Genomic DNA, 24,457 nt, shown 5'->3' on the forward strand with positions numbered 1-24,457 from the left:
GGTAAACGGATTTGCTGCCGCTTTTGGGATTTGCTAGGATGAGCTCACTACCCAATGGTGTCTTTATTTTTGTTTGTGAATACTTTTTTAATATTTTTTATGTAACCTTTCATCTAAATGCTTTTATGGTCGACCTTCTAACCTATTTGAATGTCACGCTTAGCCAACTCCACCCTAATAACCGGGGTTTTGTAAAAGCTTTCTAGGATCTATGCAAACATTTAGGGCTTGTCTATTTTGTTCTACTTTTTGCATACTTTTATCAGCTAAAGCATGAATCTCAGGTTGGTTGGATATCTCTAAAAAATGCTCAGTATTCCCTTTTCATGACATATACTCAACCTTTCAAAAAATTTAAAACCCGCTTCTCTAAATTAAAAGCTCCACTCATGAAGCCAACTTTAAGTTTTTCTTTAACCTTGATCGACGATCCAAATTTCCCCTTTTTGGAATCATCCTTTCAAGTTTAACTCTCTTGGGGACAATCTTCTAAGTGTTGAGGAGCAGATAGGTGTCACACTTCTTTGCCAATTGCCTAGATTTCTAGAGTGTAAGGAAATACTTCAAGTCCATGGGGCCTATTTTAATGGTAAGTTGGCATCTTCGACTTTCTCCTTGTGACTGACTTTCTTACCGTTCTTTCTCGTTTTATGCAAAATACATGTCGAGTAAATTTGACTACAAGGCTTTTAGGAAAAATGTCAGTTGGCCTCTCATCCTCACCCCAAGAAACAAAGGTTGAGGCTAGTTCGTCCTCGACAATTCTAGTCACGACCTTTGCTCCTGCTTGCAGAGCGCCACCGTTATCACTAAGACAACACCTCCACCTCAGAACACAAATCAAGTTCTTCCTTCAATAGAAGGTTCATTGCAAATTGCCTCTATAGGGGAGAAAGGTCGGATTCCTACACCTATTCCCCTTCCTCCTTGTCCTTCAAGCTCGACTCAGCTAACCAGGTTCCTTATTCATTTGGATGGTCCATTTACTCGGGTGGACCATGTTTCAACAAGCATCCAGGGAGTTCCTTCCTTGTGGTAATTACGCATGCAAGGGGATTATATTGCCAACAAGGAGGGGTTTCCCGAACTCCATATGATGCGGAGTTGCTGAAGCTAATTGGTTCTAAGGGGCCATTGATTCTACTGAAGTGATGATGTTGCACAACATAGTCATCATGCATTTCTATAAAGGTCACATGGTTAGTAAGGCTCAATTGACCAGCAAGCTTGAAGAGTTGAAGAAAGAAGAGATGGGTATGGTGGTTGAGCTGATGAGTCGAGCCGAGAAGATCGGTAACTTAGATCAATAAAAGAATGTGGCCACTCTGAAATTGAAGAAAATCGAGGAAGAGAAAAACCAACTTGATTTATGAAATTATATGGTAAACGCTTCATCGAAATTGGGTTTCATGATTTCATTCAAAGTGAAAACAACAAACAATATATTTCTACTTCCTTCTCTCACATTCACATCTTTTGTAACAAGTCTCGATTTTGTTGCAGGAAAGCCTAAACTTGCATAATAAAAGCTCTATATCTAACCATTTTTATTATTAAGTTCACATTAGTGAATTATATGTTGATGTTAAGAATTACCAATGACCACATCTATGTGTATAATGTGAAATCAGTTAGTTGTTTTATCCTACTTAGGTTTCCTAAACTATCTTTGGATTAGTTGGTACTTCCACATATGCACCATATCTAGAATACGTAGTTGAAAATCATAATCAGGTTTCCTAAACTATCTTTTGGATCAGTAGGTACTCCTGCATGTGCAAAATTTCTAGATTGTGCAGTTAGAACAAGAATAAAAAACAAAGATGATGGAAAAAAAATTATATTGAATGATGAATCCATATAGAATTAAGAATACATTATACCCAACCCCGGTGAATAAGGGAGTTAGCTACTCCTAGACATACTGAATACTAGATGATGATGATGAAATTAAATGTCTCCAGTGTTTAGAATGCTCTTCTACCATCAATTGTATATAGATCAAGTTTTTTTCTCTCGAAGAGTGTTTATTTTTCCCTCTCTCTCCCAAAGGGGAGGTTTCCCAAAATGGATGTTATTTTTTACCTTTGTCAAGCCCTTTATTTATAGATTTTCAAATTGGAATGGGCCTGCAACTTTGTACTTGATTCAGTACTGGATTAATCTTCTGAAACTCAATATCTTTGTGATATTCTTCAAATATTCTGACTAGTAATTGGAATAACCAACTTGATGGATAATTGAGGTTATTGATAATCTTTGAATATTCAGTGCTCCACTTGAATAATAATCTTGAAAATATTCTTTAATCTTCAAAATCTTGGAAATATTCTTCAAATCTTCATGGATTTTCTCCTAATATGAAAAATATAAATCAAATACTTAAAATATTTAAAAATATTTAAAAAGATAAGAATAAAATAAAAATAAAAGAAAAAAACATGATAATACCAATTATGACTCGCGTTTTTCGGTCTAGTTTTACATTTTCCAGAGAGATGGAGAGCATGTTGAGCGAGGTTCTACTTTGGTGACATGATATATGTGTGGTACATGGTGAGACGTAGATGGTTGACACGATTGTTGTTACTCCAATGACATGCGCACAGTAATGGTAAGGGCTGATAGTGGCTGAAGCTCAATCTATATGGGTGGAGCATAATCTATAGTGAGGCGTACTCGTGGATCTACATTTTTTTTTCATTTTTTGATGAGGTGCATGAAGGTTGATCTACGTATGGTTATGCTGATCTGGATGTCACGTGGAGATGCACAAATCTTAGTGAGGGTGTTGAGCTTTCCATTGTCATGCTTGGTATACGATTTAGGGCTTCAGTGATGTTGATGGTGGAGGTGCGATCTCTTCTCTTCTCTCGTGGTTCTGGCTATGAATGTTGATCTAGTGGAAAAATATGAAGATGACATGATAGCTCTTGGTTGGTCAGATTTGAGAGTGGAGGATAGTGACACATGGCAACAAATTGTGATATTTATGATGAGTTAGTGAGGTGCGCTTGTGGATTTGCATTTTCATTTTTGTTTTTTGGTAAGGTGTAAAAAGGTTGATATGGGCGTGCTTACGATGATCTGGATGTCACGAGGAGATGCACAAATCTTGGTTAAGGTGTTGAGCTTTCTAGCGTCGTGCATGGTTGCGAATTACGGCTCTAGTTATGCTGACGGTGGAGGCGCAATCTCTTCTCTTCTCCGATGGTACTGGTTACGAGTGTTGATTTGATGGAAGAAGATGGAGATGACATGGCAGCTCTTGGTTTGCCAAATTTGATAGTGGGGAATAATGACATGTGATAGCTTCTTGTTGGGAAAATTGTGTGAGCTAGGATGAGTCTTTGCTAATGGTAATTATACAGGGCAATGACTAATATTGATGTAGGGTGTGTGGTGTTTATGTACGGGCATTGGATAATATTGATGTATAATGTGTGGTGATTATACACGAACATTGATTAACATTTATGCTAGTGTGCAACGCAAAAGGAAATTATAATGGTTAAATTCAAGTGACTATACTCTTTATGGTGAAGTATGAATAAAAGGGAAGATGTGTTTATTTTAATCATGGTGGAGGAGATTGTTGAGTTGATGAAAATAATACATCTTGAAGTCCCACATAAACAATGAAGTGGGTAATAATGGCTATATAATGGAATCTAATTTTATGGTTTTGGTTTTAGATGTTCCAATCAAAATATTTTAAGCTTGTATTTGACTTTTCTAATACTCCTAGTAGAGTGTAAGGATGTTTGAGTTAAATTGTTGTTTAGAGTCTGTGAATGTACTTAAGATCAAATGACATGAGAGAATTGTCTATGAATTATAAAAATGAGAGAATTGTCTATAAATTATAAAAATTTTCATATAGTATTATTATCTGATTATCATTAGATAATAGTTATGATTTTATTCTAGTTTTAGAGTTTTTATGTTATATATTTATGTTAATTGTTTTTATTTTATTTTTCGAATGATTTAGAATAATTTTCGGGAGTAAAAACTGATATTATTTATAGGGACGCTTTTTTTTTCGTTAAATTTTTATAAATACAAAATTAGAATATTGTCACATCAGGTAACGTGTAAATGCTAATCGAGATAATTAAAATTGTTATTATTTATAATAAAACGCACTTATTGTATAGAATTCATTTGAACTTTATCAAATAATAGATAAAGTGTAAAGCAAAATAATAATCAAGATTCGTTAACTAAATAAATAAGCTGAATCAGTAATATAATGGACTGAAAAAGGTGGATTTTGAGTTTTGTACTCATAGATACATTTAAACATCATTTATCATCAATAAAGTTCTTGTATGAATAATGGATTGAAAGAAATATGTTAAAAAAGAGTCATTAAATATGTATTCAAGCAAAAGTTTAGTTACAGTCAACCAGTCAGAACTTATCATTAATATAATTTATAAAATAATTATTACAAATTAAAAAATTATCTTATAACTGAATATATACCATAAAAGTTTTTAAATAGATGAATTGTTTTATGTAGAAAATTCACACAAAATCTTAAAACTGACAACTAAATTAATGTTTTCACAGACTTAGTTTTACTAATCAAATATTATTTTAACACATATTTTAGGACAAACATTATAACCCCAACAAATATTATTTATTCTTAAAAGTACAAGTATAATGTTTTTATGGTTATGATTCTTATTTATTGCTAAAAGCATTATGCTAATACTTTTCTAATGTAGAAAGTAAAGGAGATTATTTTAAACTTCATGATTAACAAGAAACAACCTGGCCAAAATGTGCAAGTTGAGGCAAAAGACAAAACAAAAGCAACTACAGGGCTTGGTGTTGGCACACAGTGACACCATGAACAGCAAGGGCATCCACTTGCACCTGAAGTGGAAAATTCCTTTTGAATATTCACAATAATTTGCTTTGATTCTGATGCAGACAAAATGGAATGTTTCTGACCAAGATTTTAGTGCAGACAGTCCTAATCAACAACCCTTGATCTTTTCATCTTTTGGGTGTCACTTTCATTCATGCTCAATATTCAACATTGACCACACTCCTTCCACATCCCACTTATTCTGCCATCTTCTTCATTCACTGCCAAATCCACTTTGTCTCAGTTCATGCATGTAGTGTAGAGTATTCAGCTTTGGATTCCACAAAGCTAGTTATAGCAATCTCTTCAAAGTTCAAAACTTTCCTTTTTCTGTAATAGGTTTGCTTGCACATGTTGGCACTGTTCAAAGTACCAGTCTTTTTCTATCTGTTGCTATTTCATTTTTCCTGCATATTTTTTTGCTTCAAGCTACTTTTCTTGTTTCTTTTGTCCAAAGTTTCCTTCTGTCTCTTTTATCTGATTCAAACGAATTTAGTAGAACATCAGGCTTTTTATGTGAAATTTTATTCTAGTTTCTTATCTACACATGGCTTTCAGTTTCTAGGACTTTTTATTCTGCACAAATCACCAGTGACAAACAACACTTGAGGCAAGGAGTTATTTCAATTGTGTACATTTTTATGAATAGAACTTATATTTTGGTAAGCTTTAGTATGTGTGAATGGGATTCAATTAACAGAATTGAATTGGGTTTAGTTTTGGAGCTTTAGTAGAGAGTGGTATTTGAACAAGAGAATAGGTTAAGAATTTGAAGATGATTGTGAGAAAAAACAAGACAAGTGCAAAGTCACTACTTGTGCTCCTTGTTATGGTTCTTGCCTTTTTCTTTGTCATTTACAATTTGGTATTTATGATCAAACACCATAAGGGTGGAAGCTGGATATCAGAAAATTCCCATTCAAAATTCCATGTTGTGGTCACTGCTACTGATGCAGCTTATTCTCAATGGCAATGCCGGATTATGTACTACTGGTATAAGAAGGTAAAGGAGATTCCTGGATCTGATATGGGAGAGTTCACCAGAATTGTGCATTCAGGTAAACCAGACCAGTTGATGGATGAGATTCCTACTTTTGTGGTTGATCCACTTCCTGCAGGCTTGGATAGGGTACATTATTTTCAGCTTCTTTTCTTTCTATCAGACAGAATTCATATCTTTTTAACCTATTTAACTTCAAAGTTCAAGTATTCACTTCATCCCTATAGTTGTTCTTATTTTAAGTTTTAGTTTCTGTTTTGGTCTCTACACATTCATGTCTGAAGACATGTGTGTCCCCACTTACATTTTGTTTTCTGTCCTTCATAAAAAAGTTTGCAACTTTAATCTCTTTTTCTCCGGTTGCTGATATACTTTTAAGTAATGTTAGACTAAAATAGCATCTTGCCATCTTTTTCATTTTAACTAGTTTTTCAGAAAGTATCAATCTGTAAGCAGATATTGAAGTTTTTCACCCAAGGTGATACACTTAAGCGCCAGCTTAAAAAGAACTTTATTCAGCCGAATTACTCACTAGTATAGCTTGATTCATGTTTCTGTGCATTTAAATACTATTGTACATTTCAAATCCTTCTGCAGAATATAATACCAACAAAGTGGTGAGATACGTGAATCAATTAACTCCACTGGAAAGTTTATCCCCAATTTCATTATTTGTGATATTTTCTTAGTGTCCTCACTATTGAATTGATGTCTCAAGAAAACTTGTCTGTTTATTTTTTGTCAGGGCTATGTTGTCATGAATAGGCCATGGGCTTTTCTTCAGTGGCTGGATAAAGCAAATGTTGAGGAAGAGTAAGTTTCTTTGTTCTGGTTTTGTAGGATGTTACGCTCTTCAGTAGCAAAACTTAACAACAAGGCTGTTCATGATTGATGCAGATATATTTTGATGGCAGAACCTGATCACATATTTGTAAAACCTTTGCCTAATTTGGCTATTGGAAACCAACCAGCAGGGTATCCATTTTTCTACATAAAACCAGATAAACATGAAAAAATAATTAGAAAATTCTACCCTAAGGCGAATGGTCCTATTACAGATATTGACCCCATTGGCAATTCTCCTGTAATCATTAAGAAGGTGAATTCTCAGCCAATAGTTTACATTTTTGTTAAGGAATTTCATGTCCTTGTATGAATAGGTTAACTTTTTCGTAATAATGTATCAGAACCTTACAACGAACTCAATATATTGAGTTCGAACCTTGTAGAGGAACCTGATCCTACAAAAGGGGGAGTTCCAAATTTACCAGGCTGCCAGATGCCAGTCTTGAAAGAGGGGCATTTATTAAGGAATTTTGTATCCTTGTACAATCGGGTTAACTTTTTTGTAACAATGTCCAGATAGTTAACTGTTATAGTTATTACAAAGCATGATAGCTTCCATAGAGGCACTGATTTTTTTTTTTAACATCAGTCCTTGCTGGAGGAAATAACTCCCACATGGGTGAATGTTTCCCTGCAAATGAAAGATGATCAAGAAGCTGATGAAACTTTTGGATGGGTACTTGAAATGTGAGTAGTACTGCATAAGTTTTCTACAGCTTAACTTCAGTTATCAACTTTTGATCTGGCACATGTCAGTATTTTGTTGAATTCTTTTGTTGAATTCAGGTATGCATACGCTGTGGCATCGGCATTGCACGGTGTACGGCATGTTCTTCATGATAACTTCATGCTCCAGGTTTGTTTATTTGTGAATGAGCAATTGCATCTTTACTTAAGGAAGCAGCACTGAAGTTAATGGCATGCATCATGAAATGTTGCAGCCACCATGGGACTTAGATGTTGGGAACAAGTTTATAATCCATTATACTTATGCATGCGACTACAATTTAAAGGTGAATGGATTTCTTCTTTTCTATTTTATACTAAAAGTAAGTTGCACAAGTTACTTACTCCTATTACTTATCCATTCAGGGGGAATTGACATATGGGAAAATTGGAGAATGGCGTTTTAACAAGAGAGCTTATCTCTCAGGTCCTCCACCAAAAAACCTTTCCTTACCCCCTCCTGGAGTTCCTGAAACTGTGGTATGTCCTAGTCTACAATTTTTCTGCAAAGAAAACAAAGTTTCAGTTGAATGTGCATCTTGGCAATTTGAAATTGATTTAACCTTTTGTTTTGGTGTGTTATAGATACTTTTTCAGCTTGGCTAAGTTTTATAAATGCAACATGTAGTAGGCTTTGGAAAACCAATTGAATGCAAAAATCTGGCTGTGTTTCAAACTTTTTAAGTGTTTGATAAAGTTTTAAGCTGAGACTCTAATATTTTTCATTAACCTCTTATTTGAAGCTTTATTTGTACTGTGGTCATTTTGTGGTTGCTTGATTTTGGTAGCTAATAGATACTGTGATGATCATTTGCAGGTTCAGCTTGTAAAGATGATCAATGAAGCTACTGCTAACATACCTAAATGGGATTCATTAAATAGAAGCTGAGGAAAAGAAAATAAACTACAAATCCTTAGGCCCCTCATGCTAGACTTGTTTCACCCTAAGAAGAACTGTGATTAATACAAAAACATGTTTTTGTGCTAGCTCTGGAAATACATGTGTTCTTTCTGTAGCAAGTCAATTGTGGGTATTGAATTATATTTGGTCAGTTAACCTTTTTTTTTTCAGTAGACTTTTTTCAGAGGGAAATCAATGGAAACAACTTACTATCACGATATTATATCTACAGTTCAATGTATCAAATGTGCAGTGAAAACTGAAAACGGAAGTAACCACCCAAAGTTTTGAATTGAGTGATAGTATATATCTGTGCATCATACATCATGCATGAACTCTATTATAAAGGTATAGACTTTCTTCAACTTATGTTCTCCAACTTCATATCATTTAGATATTGGTCAGTGGAGACCTCTTCAATGCCTCAGAAAATAAGAGAGAGAATATGAGAAATAAATGAATATCATAAAATCTGTCAATATTTTATATATAAAACACAGGCTCTTTCCCAACTATGTATACATATTTTTATATGCATTAAAATGATTGCTTTCATTTGTTTATCTATTTCATGCTATATGCTTTATTATACATCTAAGGGTTTCTGTTTGAAGATTTGGATGATCTCGTAGTCAAAGAAGGCTTCATCTGAACTATATGTTCTTCATTCACTCCCATTTTCTTTGCATAACGACCTGCTTCAAAGAACCTTCTAACTGCATCATCCATGTAATCTTTCCCTTGTTTAACAGTCATGTCTTTCCCTATTTTACCTGGAAAACTAGTGAGGATATTATCTCCTTTAAGCACTGCTGCAAGTTGGATCAGTTCCTGCTGAAATTCACTCATCTGTGCATCTTCATTAGGCCCTCCCTCCCTCATCTTTACAGGGGTTGGAAGTTTCTCTGCACCAAAATAACACCAGCAGGAATCAACAAAGTGTAAAAAATGCAGTGGTCAATGTCATTTGCTTCTACTTACTGTTTCGTGTGAGCATTCAAAGGTTATAGAATGTAAGAATCAAGTGTAATACAGTAACAGGAAACTGAAGTACATGTAATCAACCAAGTCTATCACTTTTCTCTCCTTGCATGCTTGGATTAAAAGGTACAAAACATTATATTTGAAATAAATTTTACTTATGTATATACACACATGTATAGAGAAGTTGAAAAACAAGATACATGTCAAAGCTATTAGATTCAGTTTTAAAGCTACTGCACATTTATATTCCTATTTAAATTACATTTTTCTCATGTACGTAAATAAATTTTCTGAATTCATATGAATGATACGTGATTAGATTTGTTCAATAATCTGAAAAGGGGATTTTGTTGCTTATTGATACATAAACGTGATTACATCTAATTAGTTGATGAAGGATACCAACCTGGGCAATCTGTCCTTGGCTCTGTTCTTCTCTGAACAATACCCTCAAAGGTTCCAGCCCAAGCATCTCTTTTGGTCAGAAATGAAGGCAAATTGAAGAGCTTCTTCACTGTTGCTGAAATGGATGAGTGTTCATATTCGGATGTAGGAGTCGGTGATCCATTTGGCCCATGAACAACTGTATCACCGTAACAAATCAGAAAACCTTGGACAGTTTTTAATAATTCGCTATCTCATAGCTTTGCATGGTACACAAATGAGATTTATTGGTTCCATTCAAGTTTTAATTGTTTACTCACATGTTTCATTTTTTCATTAATTATCATTTCTAAAATTTATAAACAAAAACAATGTACCTCGCCAAGAAGGTTCCTTGATATACAGAAAAAAAATACAAGAGAGCGACATTCTATGAACTCTCATTCTACAAATACAAAGAGCTTGTTTCTATATTCGAACCAAAGATCTACCCGTCATTGAGACAACTTTTCCGTTACGTCAGGACTCTCCTAGTGGAACACAATCTCTACGTTCATATGTCTTTGTTTTTTATTGGATAATTAATTTAATTCTAAAAATAATTAAATTTAAATAAATATTTATTTAAAAAATAAAAATAATAAAATTTTTATTTTTATTTAAAAAAAACAGTAATATTTAAATTAACAGACATTTAAAAATAAAAATAATAAAATAATTATTTTAATTTAACAAAATAAATACTAAAGAGTAAAATTAAAAAAATCAAAACAGATAAAAATGATAAAATTATTATTTTAATTTAAGAGAACAGTTAATTATTAAAAAATAAAATTGAAAATAAAAATGTGATACGACAATGAGTATCCTTATATATAGGTTATATATAGATATAATATATTATAAATAATATGAATTCTTTTTTTCAAGTATATATATATATATATATATATATATATATATATAATTGACTTGAATAAAGAATGTACCTAATATAATTTAAGCAATTATTGTTCTCAAATTTATTAACCGATCCTAAATTGTCCTGAATTCATGATAGAGCCTTGAAGTTTCCTCCCTGGCAACATGTTACCAACCAACTAAAGAATAATTTATTTCCTGTAACGCACCAAAAATCAATTTCTTGCACATTTTGGCTTTCCGCTTCAGCATAAATCTTTGTACTTGATCAACAATACTAGAACACATATTTCAACCCACTTGAAGCATTTATTTTGTTTTTTTGTTTTTTTAATGTTCGCCTACAACACATACTATGCTATCAACTTACATTTCAAAAGTGATAAATTAATCCACCGAAAACACTTCAGATAACCCATTTATGAGCCTTATCATACGAGTAAGTCAACCAATCAATAATAATATCCCACCATTATTGCACCTTGGTTTTGCTTTAAGACATTGGCAGCTACATTGCTTACACACAATGAACTAGCATAAAATCAAATGTCAGATTCATGCTTGTGGGGGTGTGTGATTTGTTATCGTTAGGAAAATATCCATAATAGGTTTCACACTGTACTCTTTGACACTGAAGATAGAGACCAAAAAAGTAAAAGGTCCCACTCAGAACACCACATCACACTTTATGTGTATTGTCTCTTTTCAAAGATAGTGTGAAAATCAATTTCTTAAGTGTGAGCCTGTGATTGATGAGTCGTGCCTAACTTAAAGCAAGTTATTTTATTAAGATCACGAAGACAGTATATGTGAAGTCATGTGGTGCATGGAAAGTGTGAATAGAATATTAGCATTCTTCTCTTACAAGTTTGTTGAGCAATAAATCTTCATATTAATAGTGCTGTCTAACTGAAAACATTTATCACAGAGAAAAGCCCATAAACTGTTCATACTGGAATGCAAGATTGTATCTTAGACATAATGACTGCATCAATTTTGCGCACAGGATAAGAATAGACAGATAGAAAGCAGAATCCATACATGTCAAGATAACTCAACAGTACATGTGATTTTGATAAGTACTACATATATCATTCAGTTTTTCAAAAATGAATAAACCAAAAAAAAAACATATTTTTGTGTGCAAATCTAAAAATGAAATTACAATTAAAATATTTATATATTAGAATAAAATATTGCTTTTGTATATAGACACGTAGATTTATATAATACAATCATATTTATCATAATTATTAAAACAAAACAAGAATTCTTTCATCATTTCTTTAACAATCCAAAATCAAGAAAACAACCAAAAAAATTTAAATAATTAGTAAAAAAGGGGAAAATAGCAGATTAAACAACCTATTTTTATCCGTGTTGTGGTAATTAGTGATACACAAATTAGAGAGAAAATAAAAGTCATCTGTTTTTAACTTCCAATTATCTGATATTTAAGCGTATATTTATTACATTTAATCAACTTCAACCAATTAAAAAATAGCACTTCCATGACATACTATTCTCAAATTAGTTAAAAGATTATCGCAATAATCTCAAGCTACCTTCCTTATGCCTATATTTGTCTTTTAATTGTCTATTTACATTAATATATTTTCTATTATCTCTATTTCAAATAAACTTATGATTAATTTTCATTGTTAAAAATAACCTTAAATAATAATTGAATATTTATGTTATAAATCTAAAATGTTATAATATTTAACCATATGTATGAATTATATGCATAGTGATGAAGAAATGGGATATTTTAATTTAGTTCAGGGATGACATACCTGTACCCTTCTGAATCCAAGGCGAGATAGCGATGGTAGGGACCCTCACTCCCAACCTATTAAAGGTGAAGTTAAACGGTTCAGGGCCCACAATCCCATCAGGACTGGGCACCCCACGCGCGGGGGTAGGCACGTGGTCGTAAAACCCTCCATGTTCATCGTACGTGATGAGAAAGAGGGTCTGGTTCCACTGCGGGCTGGCCCTCAGCGTCTCGTACACCTCCTTCACAAACATCTGCCCCTGGTACACATCGTGCGATGGGTGATCATCATTGGCGGGAAGCACCTTCATGTCCATGTACCGCTGCTCCACCACAGTGTAGCTCGGCAACTTCCCCTCTTTGGCGTGCCCCTTGAACGACAAGTCGTAAGGGTGGAACTTCAGCAAGTACTTCAGCTTCCGAAGGTTCCGGTAGAAGAGTGTGGCGGGGATGTTCTGGTAGTATATCCCGAAGTCTAATCCTGCATCGTACACGCTGTCGAAGATCGTTTTCTGCGGGTACCCGGCCGCCAGCTTCGCCGCCACATTGCTGGTGGCGCCGCCTGATGTTGCCGAGTGCACGAACAGACGGTTGGGCTGGGTGGAGGCCGGCACGGAGGCGAACCACCTATCATGAAAATGGAAATCATGGTTTAAAATTAAAACAAAAAAACACGGTGAATACGACACGTGAAGTAGCTGCCTCTTCTCTTTTTTAGTGCAAAGAAACCAGTTTCTTTTCTGTCTACTTTTTTTTTCAAATAATAATCATATTAATCATAAATTAATGGAAAATAACTTTTTTTTTGCTATTAAATTTTCACTACTTTTTCTTATAATGAAATCTTTTAAATGATTTTTTATTTTTTTATTTTTTTATTCTTAATATTCCAAAATTACTTAAAAAATAAAAATAAAACATCTTAAGCAAAATTATTAAAATTTAATAGTGAAAATATTATTACTTTAAATTAATACATTGGACCAACTAATTTCAATTAAGAAAAAAGGTGAAATGTGAAACTGAAATAGAAAAAGGAGTTTCGTAACATAATTCCACACTAAAGATGTTCACATGCAGCAGTAGAAGGGGTTAGGAAGAGGACAAAAAAGAGAAACCTATCGAAAACAGCGAACTCCGAAACGAGCGTTTTGTAGACCGGAAGGAGGTCGGGGAGGAAGCCGTTCATGACGTTCTGGGACATGCGCGAGGTGTTGTCCATGGAGAAGGCCTGCTGCACGAAGCCGTTCATGAGCGGAGGGTTGGCGGAGGTGTCGTTGGAGCCAAAAATCTGTTCGCGGATGGCCTGGAAGGAGTGGCCCGGGTCCGGGTCCACGTAGTGGGCCTGGTCTTTGAAGAAAAAGCGTTTGGAGTTGGGGTCGGTGACGGAGAGCGGGTTGGACTCGGAGCCGGTGACGCCGTTGATGGCGGGGTTGAGGCGCTTCATCCACCCGAGCATGTGGTCGAAGGAGCGGTTCTCCATTACCAAAACGACGACGGTTTTGATGGGGTTGGGAGTGGCATGGTGGAAGAGGAGGAGAAAGGTTAGGAAGAGGGGAAAGTGGTTCAACCTTGGGAAGCACATTGTTTGGTTTGAGAGAACGAGGTTTTGGGATTTGAGATTTTTGGATTTTTCTTGATGAAGATGGTGCTGGAACGTGTATGTGAGAGTGAGACTCAACAAAAAAATTTAAGGCTCCTTTTAAGAATGAGAAATTGAATGACCCTTTATATTTAATCAAGGTTTTATTTTTTATTTTTTATTTGGATTATGTAATCACCCATGTTTGGTTTATAAAAATGAAAGATGACTGATTACTTTACATTTTGTAAAAAAGTTATTTTTATGTGTAATGTTCAAAATTCAGAATAATAATTATCCTCTTAGATAAAAAAAATATTTTTATTATAAAAATAGAAAAAAAAAAATGAAATATAGTTTTGGTTTTAGAACATTAACTAAAATTTTGTTATTATTGACATGTCACGTTTTAGACCATCACTGATTTTATTGTATTCTTTTGCTTATAATTATTAATGGTATGATGAATTATTTGTTGTTTGAATTATTTATTTTTTGAATTTGTTTTTATTTTGACGGAAAATTTTCGTATTGATTACGTATGAGTATGAAAAATATTTGACATTTTTAATTGGGTATGAGGATGTAGATGAGATATATCAATTTGCTTCGTCCCGATTTCCATACCCGTCATAATACTCATTCTGTCCTGTTTAAATTATTAAAATACTCATAATTTATTACGTTATCTTTTATTTATATATATATATATATATATATATATATATATATATATATATATATATATTACCTACCCAACCAATTAATATGATCTAGTAGGACCATACGAGAGTTTTATTGTGGAAATATCACGAGATATTCCCACAAATTAGCATCCTCTGATAAATAGTAACCACGCCAAATTTTTGTAGTCTTGATTATTATGTAATATTCCTTGATTTGCATAATATATGGTGTAAACAGGTTTACTGGCCCATTACTGCTATCATAATATATTATTTTACCTATATTACTTGATATTATATTACTTGTTTTATCACATGAGTCTGCGGTCTAAAAGGTCGTATAAATACATATAGTATTCTTGAAGGAATACACACTCATACATTCATTCTGTCTCTTACAAAAGATTTGAAATCTCTTACTAACTTAAGCATTGAATAGTCTTTTGTAGGTGGATATTTCCTTATTTTAAAACTCTTGGAGGCATCTCATCAAGGCCTATCAAGCCATCCAGATTTACCACATGTCCGAAGGCTCGCCCCAAGTTCTTGGTAAGAATATTTGGCACCCATCGCGGGGCCGCAGTAAAATTTTGCCTCCTAAAAGTCGTAGCCAATCTTCTTGGCACGAGACTCGGAGAGAGCACAACAAAGCAACCTAACGCAGAGACAAGGAGCATCGTGGTCGATCTCACCACTCGAGGCGCGACCACGACTCAATGAAGCCCCACAACCCTCTTTCACGAACATCACAACCAGAGAAAGAGATGAGGAAAGTGCCGAGTTGACAAGTTGAACCATCATCACCATAGCTATCTAGATAGGGTTGACCTCTTATATCCACTAGACGTGGAAAATTTCCACCCCTTCACTAAAGGGGTGGCACAGGTCAATGTAAGACTCAAGGAATTTAAATAATTAAATAAATAATTATTTAATAAATGTAGGTAGTGAGAGCCTTTATGGCATTAAATGATAACTTTCATAATGTGGAAAAATACTAGCTCAAGTGGTTGAGAGTACTAGCTCAAGTGGAATGTGGCATGTTTACATGAGTTTACATGAATACTAAAATGTATGATTATAAGACTTGGAGTATGTTGAGTAGAATGTGGCTTGTTTCAAGTAGAAAATGAAGGAGAGTATGATAGGTGTAAGACCTGTGGAAATTAATTAATTAAATAAATAATTAATTAATTAATATGAGTAGTGGGAGCCTTTATGACATTAAATTCTAACTTGCATGATGTGGAAAAGTACTAGTTTAATTGGTTGAGAGTACTTGGTTATGTTGAGAGGGCTTAGGTTTAAGTCCCATGTATGCCAATTGTGTGTTATTTAATTATTATTATTTTTAAATATATGTTGGCTTAGGTTTAAGTCCTATGTATGCCAATTGTGTGTTATTTAATTATTATTATTTTTAAATATATGTTGATCATGTTCACAGATAATATAATCATTGAATTGCATTAGTCATTAGGTAAAATTATGAATTGGTTGAATGGTTGAGTATTGATTTGGAATTGGCATGGTTGTGGGTTCAAGCCTTGGGGAGCTGGCCAAAGAGCAGCCAAGAGTGGTTGTAAAACAACCCGTAATGAGACATTGAATGGCCATTAACATCTCCATTAAGTCTCATTTTCGTTTTGGAAGCAAGGAAGAATCAAGGGCTAGTCAAGTTTTAAGCAAGGCAAACCAAACCATACTTTTATTATGTATTGTATAATTGCGTGAACTGTATGATGAATGAGTGCCTATAAAATGTTTAAAATTGTATGAAATTCACGTTTCTGGGATTTTTCCAAAAACCGCTTGGCGGGTGATGAATGGCCATCAGGCGACCCAACATTCTTGTGTTGATTTTGGGTTCCTAAAGAGGAACCGCTTGGCGGCACAACCCTAGCCGCCAGGCGACACGTACCTGATACACCCAGTTTCTGGCTTTCTAATGAATTGCCTGGTGGGGATGAATATCCGCCAAGCGACGCGAACCATTTTGGTTCGATTTTGGTATTTTCTAGTTTCTTGGATGATTTTGAAAGGGAAAAATGGCATTCATGTATGTATGGGTTGGCGGGATCAAGAATTGTCGTAATTACGCTGTAATTGGGTATTAATTGGAAGAAAATTGGATAAATGTGATTTTAAGGTTGAACAATTGGGATTTTGATGTCGCCAAGATTATTAGCGATTGAAATGCTTTGGAAAAATGTTAATGGACGTGGGTAGACTGTGAACTATTATGATTACAAGTAAGTTGCGCGAGAAGTACTGAAGATCTGCAAGGAAGGGAAAATTGGGAAAGGTTGGAGTTCGTAGGTGCAGGAATTCTGGAAAATTACCTAGAAAACTGATGCACTGCCTAGCAGCACAGGGCTTGCTGCCAGGCGCCAATGTAGGGATAATGACTCTGTGTGGCTGCGAGGTGATGTGTTGGTTCTGGGTGTTATGGTGTACATTGGTGGCTGGAATAATTCATCTGGGTCATACAAAGTATAATTTTAAGAGTGAAGGATGTTGGGGAATTGTTTATGTGGGGAACTTGGTGTAAATATTACTAAAGTCTAATTAGGATGTATTAGAAATTGAATTACCAGAGTGACAGGAAGCATAATTCAGTGGGAAATTAGTTTGATGGTGCAGAGAAAGAATGGTGGTGGATTAGTGTGATAAGTAGTAGGAGTTCATGAATATGTGTATGTAAGAGTTCAATGGATAAACTTAGGCTTGTTAACTATAGAATAGGACAAAGCATTGATTAATTGAGTGGTATCAGTAGTGTTCTGAAATAACTTTGACGTTTGGCTTGTATCAAGGGTATAAAGTATGGAAATACCTAAAGGCTTTGTGTTACTAAGGATTTTTGGGGAGATGATTGTGAATGTGAAATTTTGTGTATAGTAATTGAGGAGATGATAGTGTATTGTAGGTGATTTTATTGAGCAAGAGATAAGGACTGGATTGGTTGAGTAAAGATGTGAATAAGGGAATGGAATACAGCACCTGAAGCCAAACCAGAACCAGTACTGCGCAAGTACTGGTGTGGCGCCTGGTGGCAGAATGTGACCTGCCAGGCGAAAGTTACCCAACAAAGAAAAACTGGAATGCAAGGCGCCCGGCAGCAAGGGGCGTCCCGCCAGGCAATACCTTCACGAACAGAGGCATCAAAGGCACGAGGCGCCTAGCAATACATGTCCCCCGCCAAGCAATCTGGAGGCCTAATGCGCCTGGTGCCTAGAGTGTTGCGTCAAGCAATACCATGATGTGATTGAGGTTGCTTGCTTTGGAGTGCGTGATCTACAAAGTTTAGTGGTGCTTCCAAAGTTGGTTTATTGGTGTTCCTTGAGTTGAGCTCGGAACGTATCCCTTGAGTTGAGCTCGGGATAGGAGTTAAGCACGTGGCATTCCTCGAGTTGAGCTCAGAATGGCATCCATCGAGTTGAGCTCAGGATGACGGATGAACACGAGGAATCCTTGAGTTGAGCTCGGGTTGGCGAGTGTTGCCAGTGTGAGGGTGCTGGTTATGGACAATATGGATGGATCCAGATGGATTGCCCTCCTCAGTAATTAGGTGACGAGTTTGGTAATCTTGGGACGTTACGAACTATGTTCGTATTTGGGAACTCTACTTGGCGTTACGATGTGTGATCTGTAGCATGGTTCTCGAACGTGCTCTATCGATTGTGACCGATAGGTATGGCAGCAAGACACTTTGAAGTACTCACTAGAAGTTGTAGAACATAAATAACATGGTTGTGGACATGTGCTATGGAATCAAAGAAGGGAATTCTTATGGTGTGATTGTATAATATATATATATATATAAATGTTTTATATATGTATATAGATTTATATGTTTATTCTGTTAAGCTCACCCTATTTGCTTGTGTTTGGCAGTGATCGTGTGCGCGGTACACGTGAGCAGATGATGTTGTTACAGGTGGATTTGGTGAGGCTTGGCGACGGAGTGGGGATAGCTTGGGATATTTCATCATGGATTTATATTTTATGATTTTAAATCAGTTGTAAACTTTTATGTTATCATACTTTAATTCTATAATGGATGAATACTCGTTTTGGATTTCAGTTATTATTATCGCGAAATAAAGTTTTAAATTTCTCACGTTTTTGGGAAATTATATTTTATTAAATGACAAGTATTTAGTATATTTCTTTATTTTATTATTTAAATTCGTAATATCCTGACGGGATGTTACAATAGGCATAATAATAATTGATTTAGTGGCATGATTAAATGTGTGCATTGTGATCTAGTCATAGGATTATGACTGGATAATCGTAATTGTGCTATGATTTTGTGTGTTGTGTAATTGGGGTCCATTAGGACCTGTTGTTCTAAATGCCAAAACTAAGTAGCATTGCGCTACTGGTGTGGTGCCTGGCGACGCGGGACGATTCGCCAGGCGATAGAGACTTTAAAACAGTGGCAGATGCCATTGGATTCACGTGGCGCCTGGCGATGGATAACAGAGGCACTGGGGAAGGCTCGTTGCCTGGCGACGTGAGGAGACTGCCACCGCTAGGCAGTCTGGAACCAAGTTCTGCCTAACGACACGAGAGGTACGCCAAGCGATTTTGGGCGCAGAGTTGGATCGCGAGGAGGATTTCTACGCATAGTTTTTGCTTTTTTATTTGGACAAAATATTTTAATTAGTAGGGTTCAACTCATGCAAGGTTGGGTCGAGTCAACCTATGTTCAAGCCAAGTCGATCGAAGTTTAAGTCGAGTAGATTTGTTTTACGCCTAACTTGAGCCAAGTAGGCCCAGGCTTTGTCTAACCATGTTGGCATGAACTCAATTAGCTCAGATCAAGATCAAGTTAGTCTAAGCCTAAGTCGAGCTGAGATGATCAGGGCAAGTCAAGTCAAGTCCTCTAAGCCCAAGCTAAGCAAAGTCGAGGCAAAATTACATTTAGTCGAGTCAAGAAAAGACCACATTGATCTAAGTTGGGGTCGACCCACGTGCAGCCAAGTTGGACTAGGTGCAAGTTAATCCTCAACCAATCAAGATCAAGTCGGTCTTATCCTGATCAAGATAAGGTCAATTAGGGTCTAAAAATGACAACGGGTCGAGTTGGCAATGAATAATGCATACTCGTTACGTGCCTCGTCTAAAAATATTTGCCTTATTACTCGCTCCATTACTTGTCGGGTATTCATAAAAAAATATCCGCAAGATTTTTTGCACTAACTGGTACCCATAGGTACCCGCTTATATTTCTATACACACATACATTATAAACACACTTCATCTCCATCATTTCACATGCTTAAAACATCATACTTACATCAATTATCAATCACTAAACCACTAAATAGAATAAACGCAGCCAAACAGAACCATAACAATGCATAAAGAGCAAAACAAGGCCCATAGAAAAAAATGGTGCTTAGTGGTGGCACTCGGCACTATTTTCCTTGAAAAAACTAGCACTCAACAGCATCATGGTACCGCTCAATGCCAAACCATTCAGGAAATTTAACGCTAAGCGACAAGTCTGGCACTCAACGCCCTAGAGCCAAAATGCTCCTAAATTTGTAGTGCACAATGGCGTTGAACGCCCCTTTGATACAACTCAACGCTGCACCAGATGACAACAACTTCATTTTGTGATATTAAGTGAAATTGGACCTGATCAGTTCCTCAAATTGGTACTCCTTCTTGAGTACATTGATTCATAACAGTTTTAACACATAAAAGGGAGTACCAAATTGTTTAATTGCTCATATTCTAATTTCCCCTAATCAACACAAAATCAAACATTCTCATTCAAGCATCAATTAACATTCATAACATACCAAATTACATTAAAAGATACACAGCAATAGTTCAATTCAATCCTAAATTACAATCAATTTGATAAACTCACAAACCCTGATAGTACTAGTCTCCCTTACCTAACAAAGCGACTCAAAAGACCAAACAACTCTAAGAACATTAAAACACCTTTACCTCCACATGATGCTCTATCAATACCTAGGAACAACACAAGAACGATCAGGACATACCGTTACGGTCACTAGTCAACGGTGATTCATAAAGAGGGTTAAAACCTCTCGTGCAACCAAATGAGAATCACATGCAAGCCAGAACATAGAAGACCCACAGGAAAATAAGCAAAAGTTCAATTTACATGGTTAAATAAACTTATCGAATAGAAAGGAAGAGTTCACCGTGAGTATCACCCTAGCGGTCTTCAATCCTCAAATAGACAAACAAAAGATTCTAGAGAGAAGTTAGAGAACTACAGAAAAGTGATTTCTAGAAAGTGGCCTGTTTTAAAATAATGAAACTTGTTTATAACAGTTCTATTTATACGAAACCCTTTAATATTATAATAATCGAGCATCACTATTTTTGAACCACAATCACTTCTAAAATATTATTTTCTAGATCTTTACACACAAGACATTGATAAAGATAAAGATAACATTCAATTTTTTAATCATATATGAAGTTGAGATATATACATATCCACTTCAAATACATTCCTAATCTAAATTACTATTAATGACCTAAAATGATTATTTTCATTGTTCTCTTGTCATTTGCTTCTTTTTATTTGAAGAACATTTCTTTTATTATACAATTTTCATTCTTAAAATATTTGATAGCATTTGTTTCTTCTTAATATTTTTTTTTATTTTTAGATTAAATATGTTTTTCCAAACTATTTTTAAAGATTGTGTTTCTTCTATAAACTGATGTGAGAACCTAAAAAATGACTTAAGAGTAATGGTGGATATTATAAAAAGAGAACACTACAACATTTTAATAATAAAAGGTTTAAGTTATATAAAAAATTCTCATAATTGATTTTCGTTTTATATAAAATCACATCTCTCTAAACCTTTTAGGTTTTCTCTTTACCTTCTCTCTTCAAGTCTTACCTCAATTTTCATCTGATTGATGATTAGAGATCATAGGATCATTCCTAGTGAGGAGATTTATGCAACCATCCGATCAAAGAGTCGAACATAGTAAGTTCACATTTTTTTCCTTTTCTAGGAATTTTAGCTCTTGGGTTACATGTGAGCTCTAGGGCGATGCATGTGGCTCAAGATTTTTCTTGGTGAATTTTTTGTTATTCCATGATCTTGATGATATGCTTAGATCGTTATTGGGGTCTTTATTATCAAGTTAGGTTTTCCTATGTTAAATGTAGCTCTAAATAACATCTTTGAGAGCAAAGACTATTTAACCAAGGTAAGGGAAATTAATTTTAATTTCAGGTTATAGGAATTGTGTTTGTTTGGTTGGTGCTATGGTAAATTGATTTTGATTGTTGAATAACATTGGTGAAATTGGTTTGGTTTATGAAATGTCGTTTAAGATATGTAATTTGTGATAGGTGTGGAACTTAGTGTTGAAATGCAAAGAGTTTGATTAATCTATGAAATTGATATATTTGTTTGATACTAAGTTAAATTGATTGAATTAGATATGTTGGTGTGTTGGATAAGCATGAGATAATTTATTTGATGAGTGTTTGGCATTGCTTAAAATGCAAATTTTTTAATCTGCATTATGCAAACTCGTTGGGCGAGCCCACCGCTCGCTAAGCGAGTGCCAAAATTTATTTTGCCAAATAGGGAAGGGAAGCCTTCTCACTAGGCGAGCCAACTCTTATTGGGCAAGTTAGGTTTTATGAAACCGGGGAAAATCACATAAACAAATAAGTATTTATTTAATATAAATGTGAGTAAAGACATCTCTAAATTAATTAACGCGAGAGTTATGACAAGAAATAGTACTAGCTTAAGTTGTTGAGAGTACTTGGTTATGTTGAAAGGACTTGAGTTCAAGTTATGTGTATGTTGTTAGTTTGATAATTTAATTAATTAATTGTTTTGCAAGTATGCATGAACAAGTGATGTGCATTGATCTTTGTTATTGCATGAAATAGCAAGAATCACGTGATAGCTTGATAGATGTGCATATGCTTGGTAATTGAGTGGATGTGAGTTTGAATCTCAACTAGTGCTAAATAGTTTTTATTTTTGTGTTTTATTATTTTGCTACATTATGGAGAACCTAGAATCCTATTCGTCTTCAGAGAAGCTAGAAAGGTAGAGATTATGGCCATTGATGAGTTGAAACCACTAGATTAATGTCACTTGAATGGCAATTAAGCCATTTTCGTTTTATTTAATTTCATCATTTTTCTGAATCTAAAAATTGGGTTTTTAAAGGGGTGTTCAAGGAAACAAAGGGTGGATTGTGTGGTTGCTAGGGTAGACTTGGGAAATCACAAAAAACTGACTTAAGGAGAGCATTGAGAGGTTAGAGGGAGTGAAATTGGTAGAGGCGAAGGGAGATCAATCACTAAGCAAATGGTTTAGGAGCACAATTGCAGCGAAAAATTCAAGTTAGGGGAGCTGCTCTATGTGTTTATTTTAAATTGTTATGTTTGTCGTGGCCTAATGTATGCTTGTGGTGCCTTTTCTCATTCGACTTTTCCACTAGTTTCACGTTTTTGAAATTTTCCAGAAACCGCCTAACAGCTTTGAAGGCTCGTCAGGCAACGCATATGCGTTGAACCCATTTTCTGGGTTTTGATATAAACCAACTGGCAGCAATTGCTATTTTTGGGTTTCCTGTAAAGTTGTCTCTATTCACGTTTGAATGTATAATGTTATATAATTGCTAATAATTGCTATTTTTAATGACACATTGATGATTGAATGGGTGGACAAACATGAGGGGTTCATGTTAGGGCTTGGGGATGAATCTGTAACCTAATGTGAAGAGTTCAATTATGATGATTTTGAAATTGTATGATTTTATTATATGTGTATGCATGCCATAAACATGATTTGATGTGATTTTTATGCACTTGGATAACTAGAATGGAACTTGGGGGGGTTTTTAGGGTTTCTCGTAGGTGTAGGAAAATCTAGGTTTTTCCTAGGACCTAATGCACCACCTAGAGGCACGTAGCTTGCCGTCAGGCAACAGTTAGAAATAAGTAGTTTTGTGATTGGTTGTGGGGGTCGCGAGTTAGGGGGTTTCCTATGGGGTATTTTGGATTTATTTATCTGATGGTGTAATTGAACATAGGTTATTTGTGAACGGTTTAATGCATGGAATAGGATGGTATGCTCATACTAAAACCTGATGGTGCGATTAGCATTGATTCTTTCTTTATGGTCTAGTAATCTTGAGACAATATGGTGAAGATGGTAGCATGGCTGAATTTGTATCTTTCTGAAAATCATGATTTCTTTGTGTATTGAGTTTTGTGGCTTGGGAAGGGTCAATTGCATTATTGAAAGAGATGATAAAATTGGTTAAGTATGTAATATTGGGATATATGGAATGTTGCAACTACTGTTGGAGGTAAGATATGTTTCTAGCCTGAGTGGTATGTGGTCTATGGTTTGTGTTTAGTTCCATTCAAGTGTTGGTATAAGTTTAAATTGATGAATATATGTGTGTATATATAAATAATTGAAGCATATGGCATGTGGCAGTGCACCTTAAGTCATGCTATGATAATGGAATATGAGTTTAAATAGATGAATATGTGTATGTATAAATAATTGAAGCATATGGCATGTGGCAGTGTACCTTGAGTCATGCTATGGTAATGGGATATGTGTTATTAATTATGGATGTGTGTTTTGAAAGATTGGTGTGGTCCATCTATTTTGAAGTGTAAAACCAACAATTTCACGCTACTAGTGTAGCGCTTGGCGGGGTAGATTGACCGTCAGGTGATAGGAGTAACCAAGGAAGTCTTTG

The 24,457-nt window shown here is 35.0% G+C and overlaps 2 protein-coding genes across 2 annotated transcripts; one reads left to right on the forward strand and one right to left on the reverse strand.

Moving 5' to 3' along the window:
- Window positions 1–4,826: 4,826 nt before the first annotated feature.
- LOC114187043 (hydroxyproline O-arabinosyltransferase PLENTY-like) lies at window positions 4,827–8,589 on the forward strand. The gene is made up of 8 exons (XM_028075145.2): window positions 4,827–6,014; window positions 6,631–6,698; window positions 6,783–6,984; window positions 7,321–7,418; window positions 7,518–7,587; window positions 7,673–7,744; window positions 7,824–7,937; window positions 8,275–8,589. The coding sequence occupies exons 1-8, from the start codon at window positions 5,661–5,663 to the stop codon at window positions 8,344–8,346; spliced, it is 1,050 nt and encodes a 349-aa protein (XP_027930946.1). The 5' UTR covers window positions 4,827–5,660; the 3' UTR covers window positions 8,347–8,589.
- Window positions 8,590–8,804: 215 nt separating this feature from the next.
- NPC2 (non-specific phospholipase C2) lies at window positions 8,805–14,120 on the reverse strand. The gene is made up of 4 exons (XM_028075143.2): window positions 13,543–14,120; window positions 12,444–13,051; window positions 9,749–9,925; window positions 8,805–9,263 (listed from the first exon to the last, which is right to left on the reverse strand). Exons 1-4 carry the CDS (start codon window positions 14,007–14,009, stop codon window positions 8,953–8,955), a joined length of 1,563 nt encoding a protein of 520 aa, XP_027930944.1. The 5' UTR covers window positions 14,010–14,120; the 3' UTR covers window positions 8,805–8,952.
- Between the last annotated feature and the right edge of the window lie 10,337 nt (window positions 14,121–24,457).

Source organism: Vigna unguiculata, chromosome 6 (genome assembly GCF_037176805.1).
Source record: "Vigna unguiculata cultivar grain cowpea cultivar isolate G323 ecotype 2 chromosome 6, ASM3717680v1, whole genome shotgun sequence".
Lineage (NCBI taxonomy): Eukaryota > Viridiplantae > Streptophyta > Magnoliopsida > Fabales > Fabaceae > Vigna > Vigna unguiculata.

What these genes read in the sequence shown, in the direction of transcription:
- NPC2 (XM_028075143.2), bottom strand. Translation starts at nt 14,009, where the DNA reads ATGTGCTTCCCAAGGTTGAACCACTTTCCCCTCTTCCTAACCTTTCTC. An exon ending in GAGTTCGCTGTTTTCGATAG is followed by an intron (nt 13,052 to 13,542) that starts GTTTCTCTTTTT and finishes TTTTCATGATAG; the next exon opens with GTGGTTCGCCTCCGTGCCGG. An exon ending in GCCAAGGACAGATTGCCCAG is followed by an intron (nt 9,264 to 9,748) that starts GTTGGTATCCTT and finishes ATTTTGGTGCAG; the next exon opens with AGAAACTTCCAACCCCTGTA.
- LOC114187043 (XM_028075145.2), top strand. Translation starts at nt 5,661, where the DNA reads ATGATTGTGAGAAAAAACAAGACAAGTGCAAAGTCACTACTTGTGCTC. An exon ending in TTTGGATGGGTACTTGAAAT is followed by an intron (nt 7,419 to 7,517) that starts GTGAGTAGTACT and finishes TGTTGAATTCAG; the next exon opens with GTATGCATACGCTGTGGCAT. An exon ending in CTGGAGTTCCTGAAACTGTG is followed by an intron (nt 7,938 to 8,274) that starts GTATGTCCTAGT and finishes GATCATTTGCAG; the next exon opens with GTTCAGCTTGTAAAGATGAT.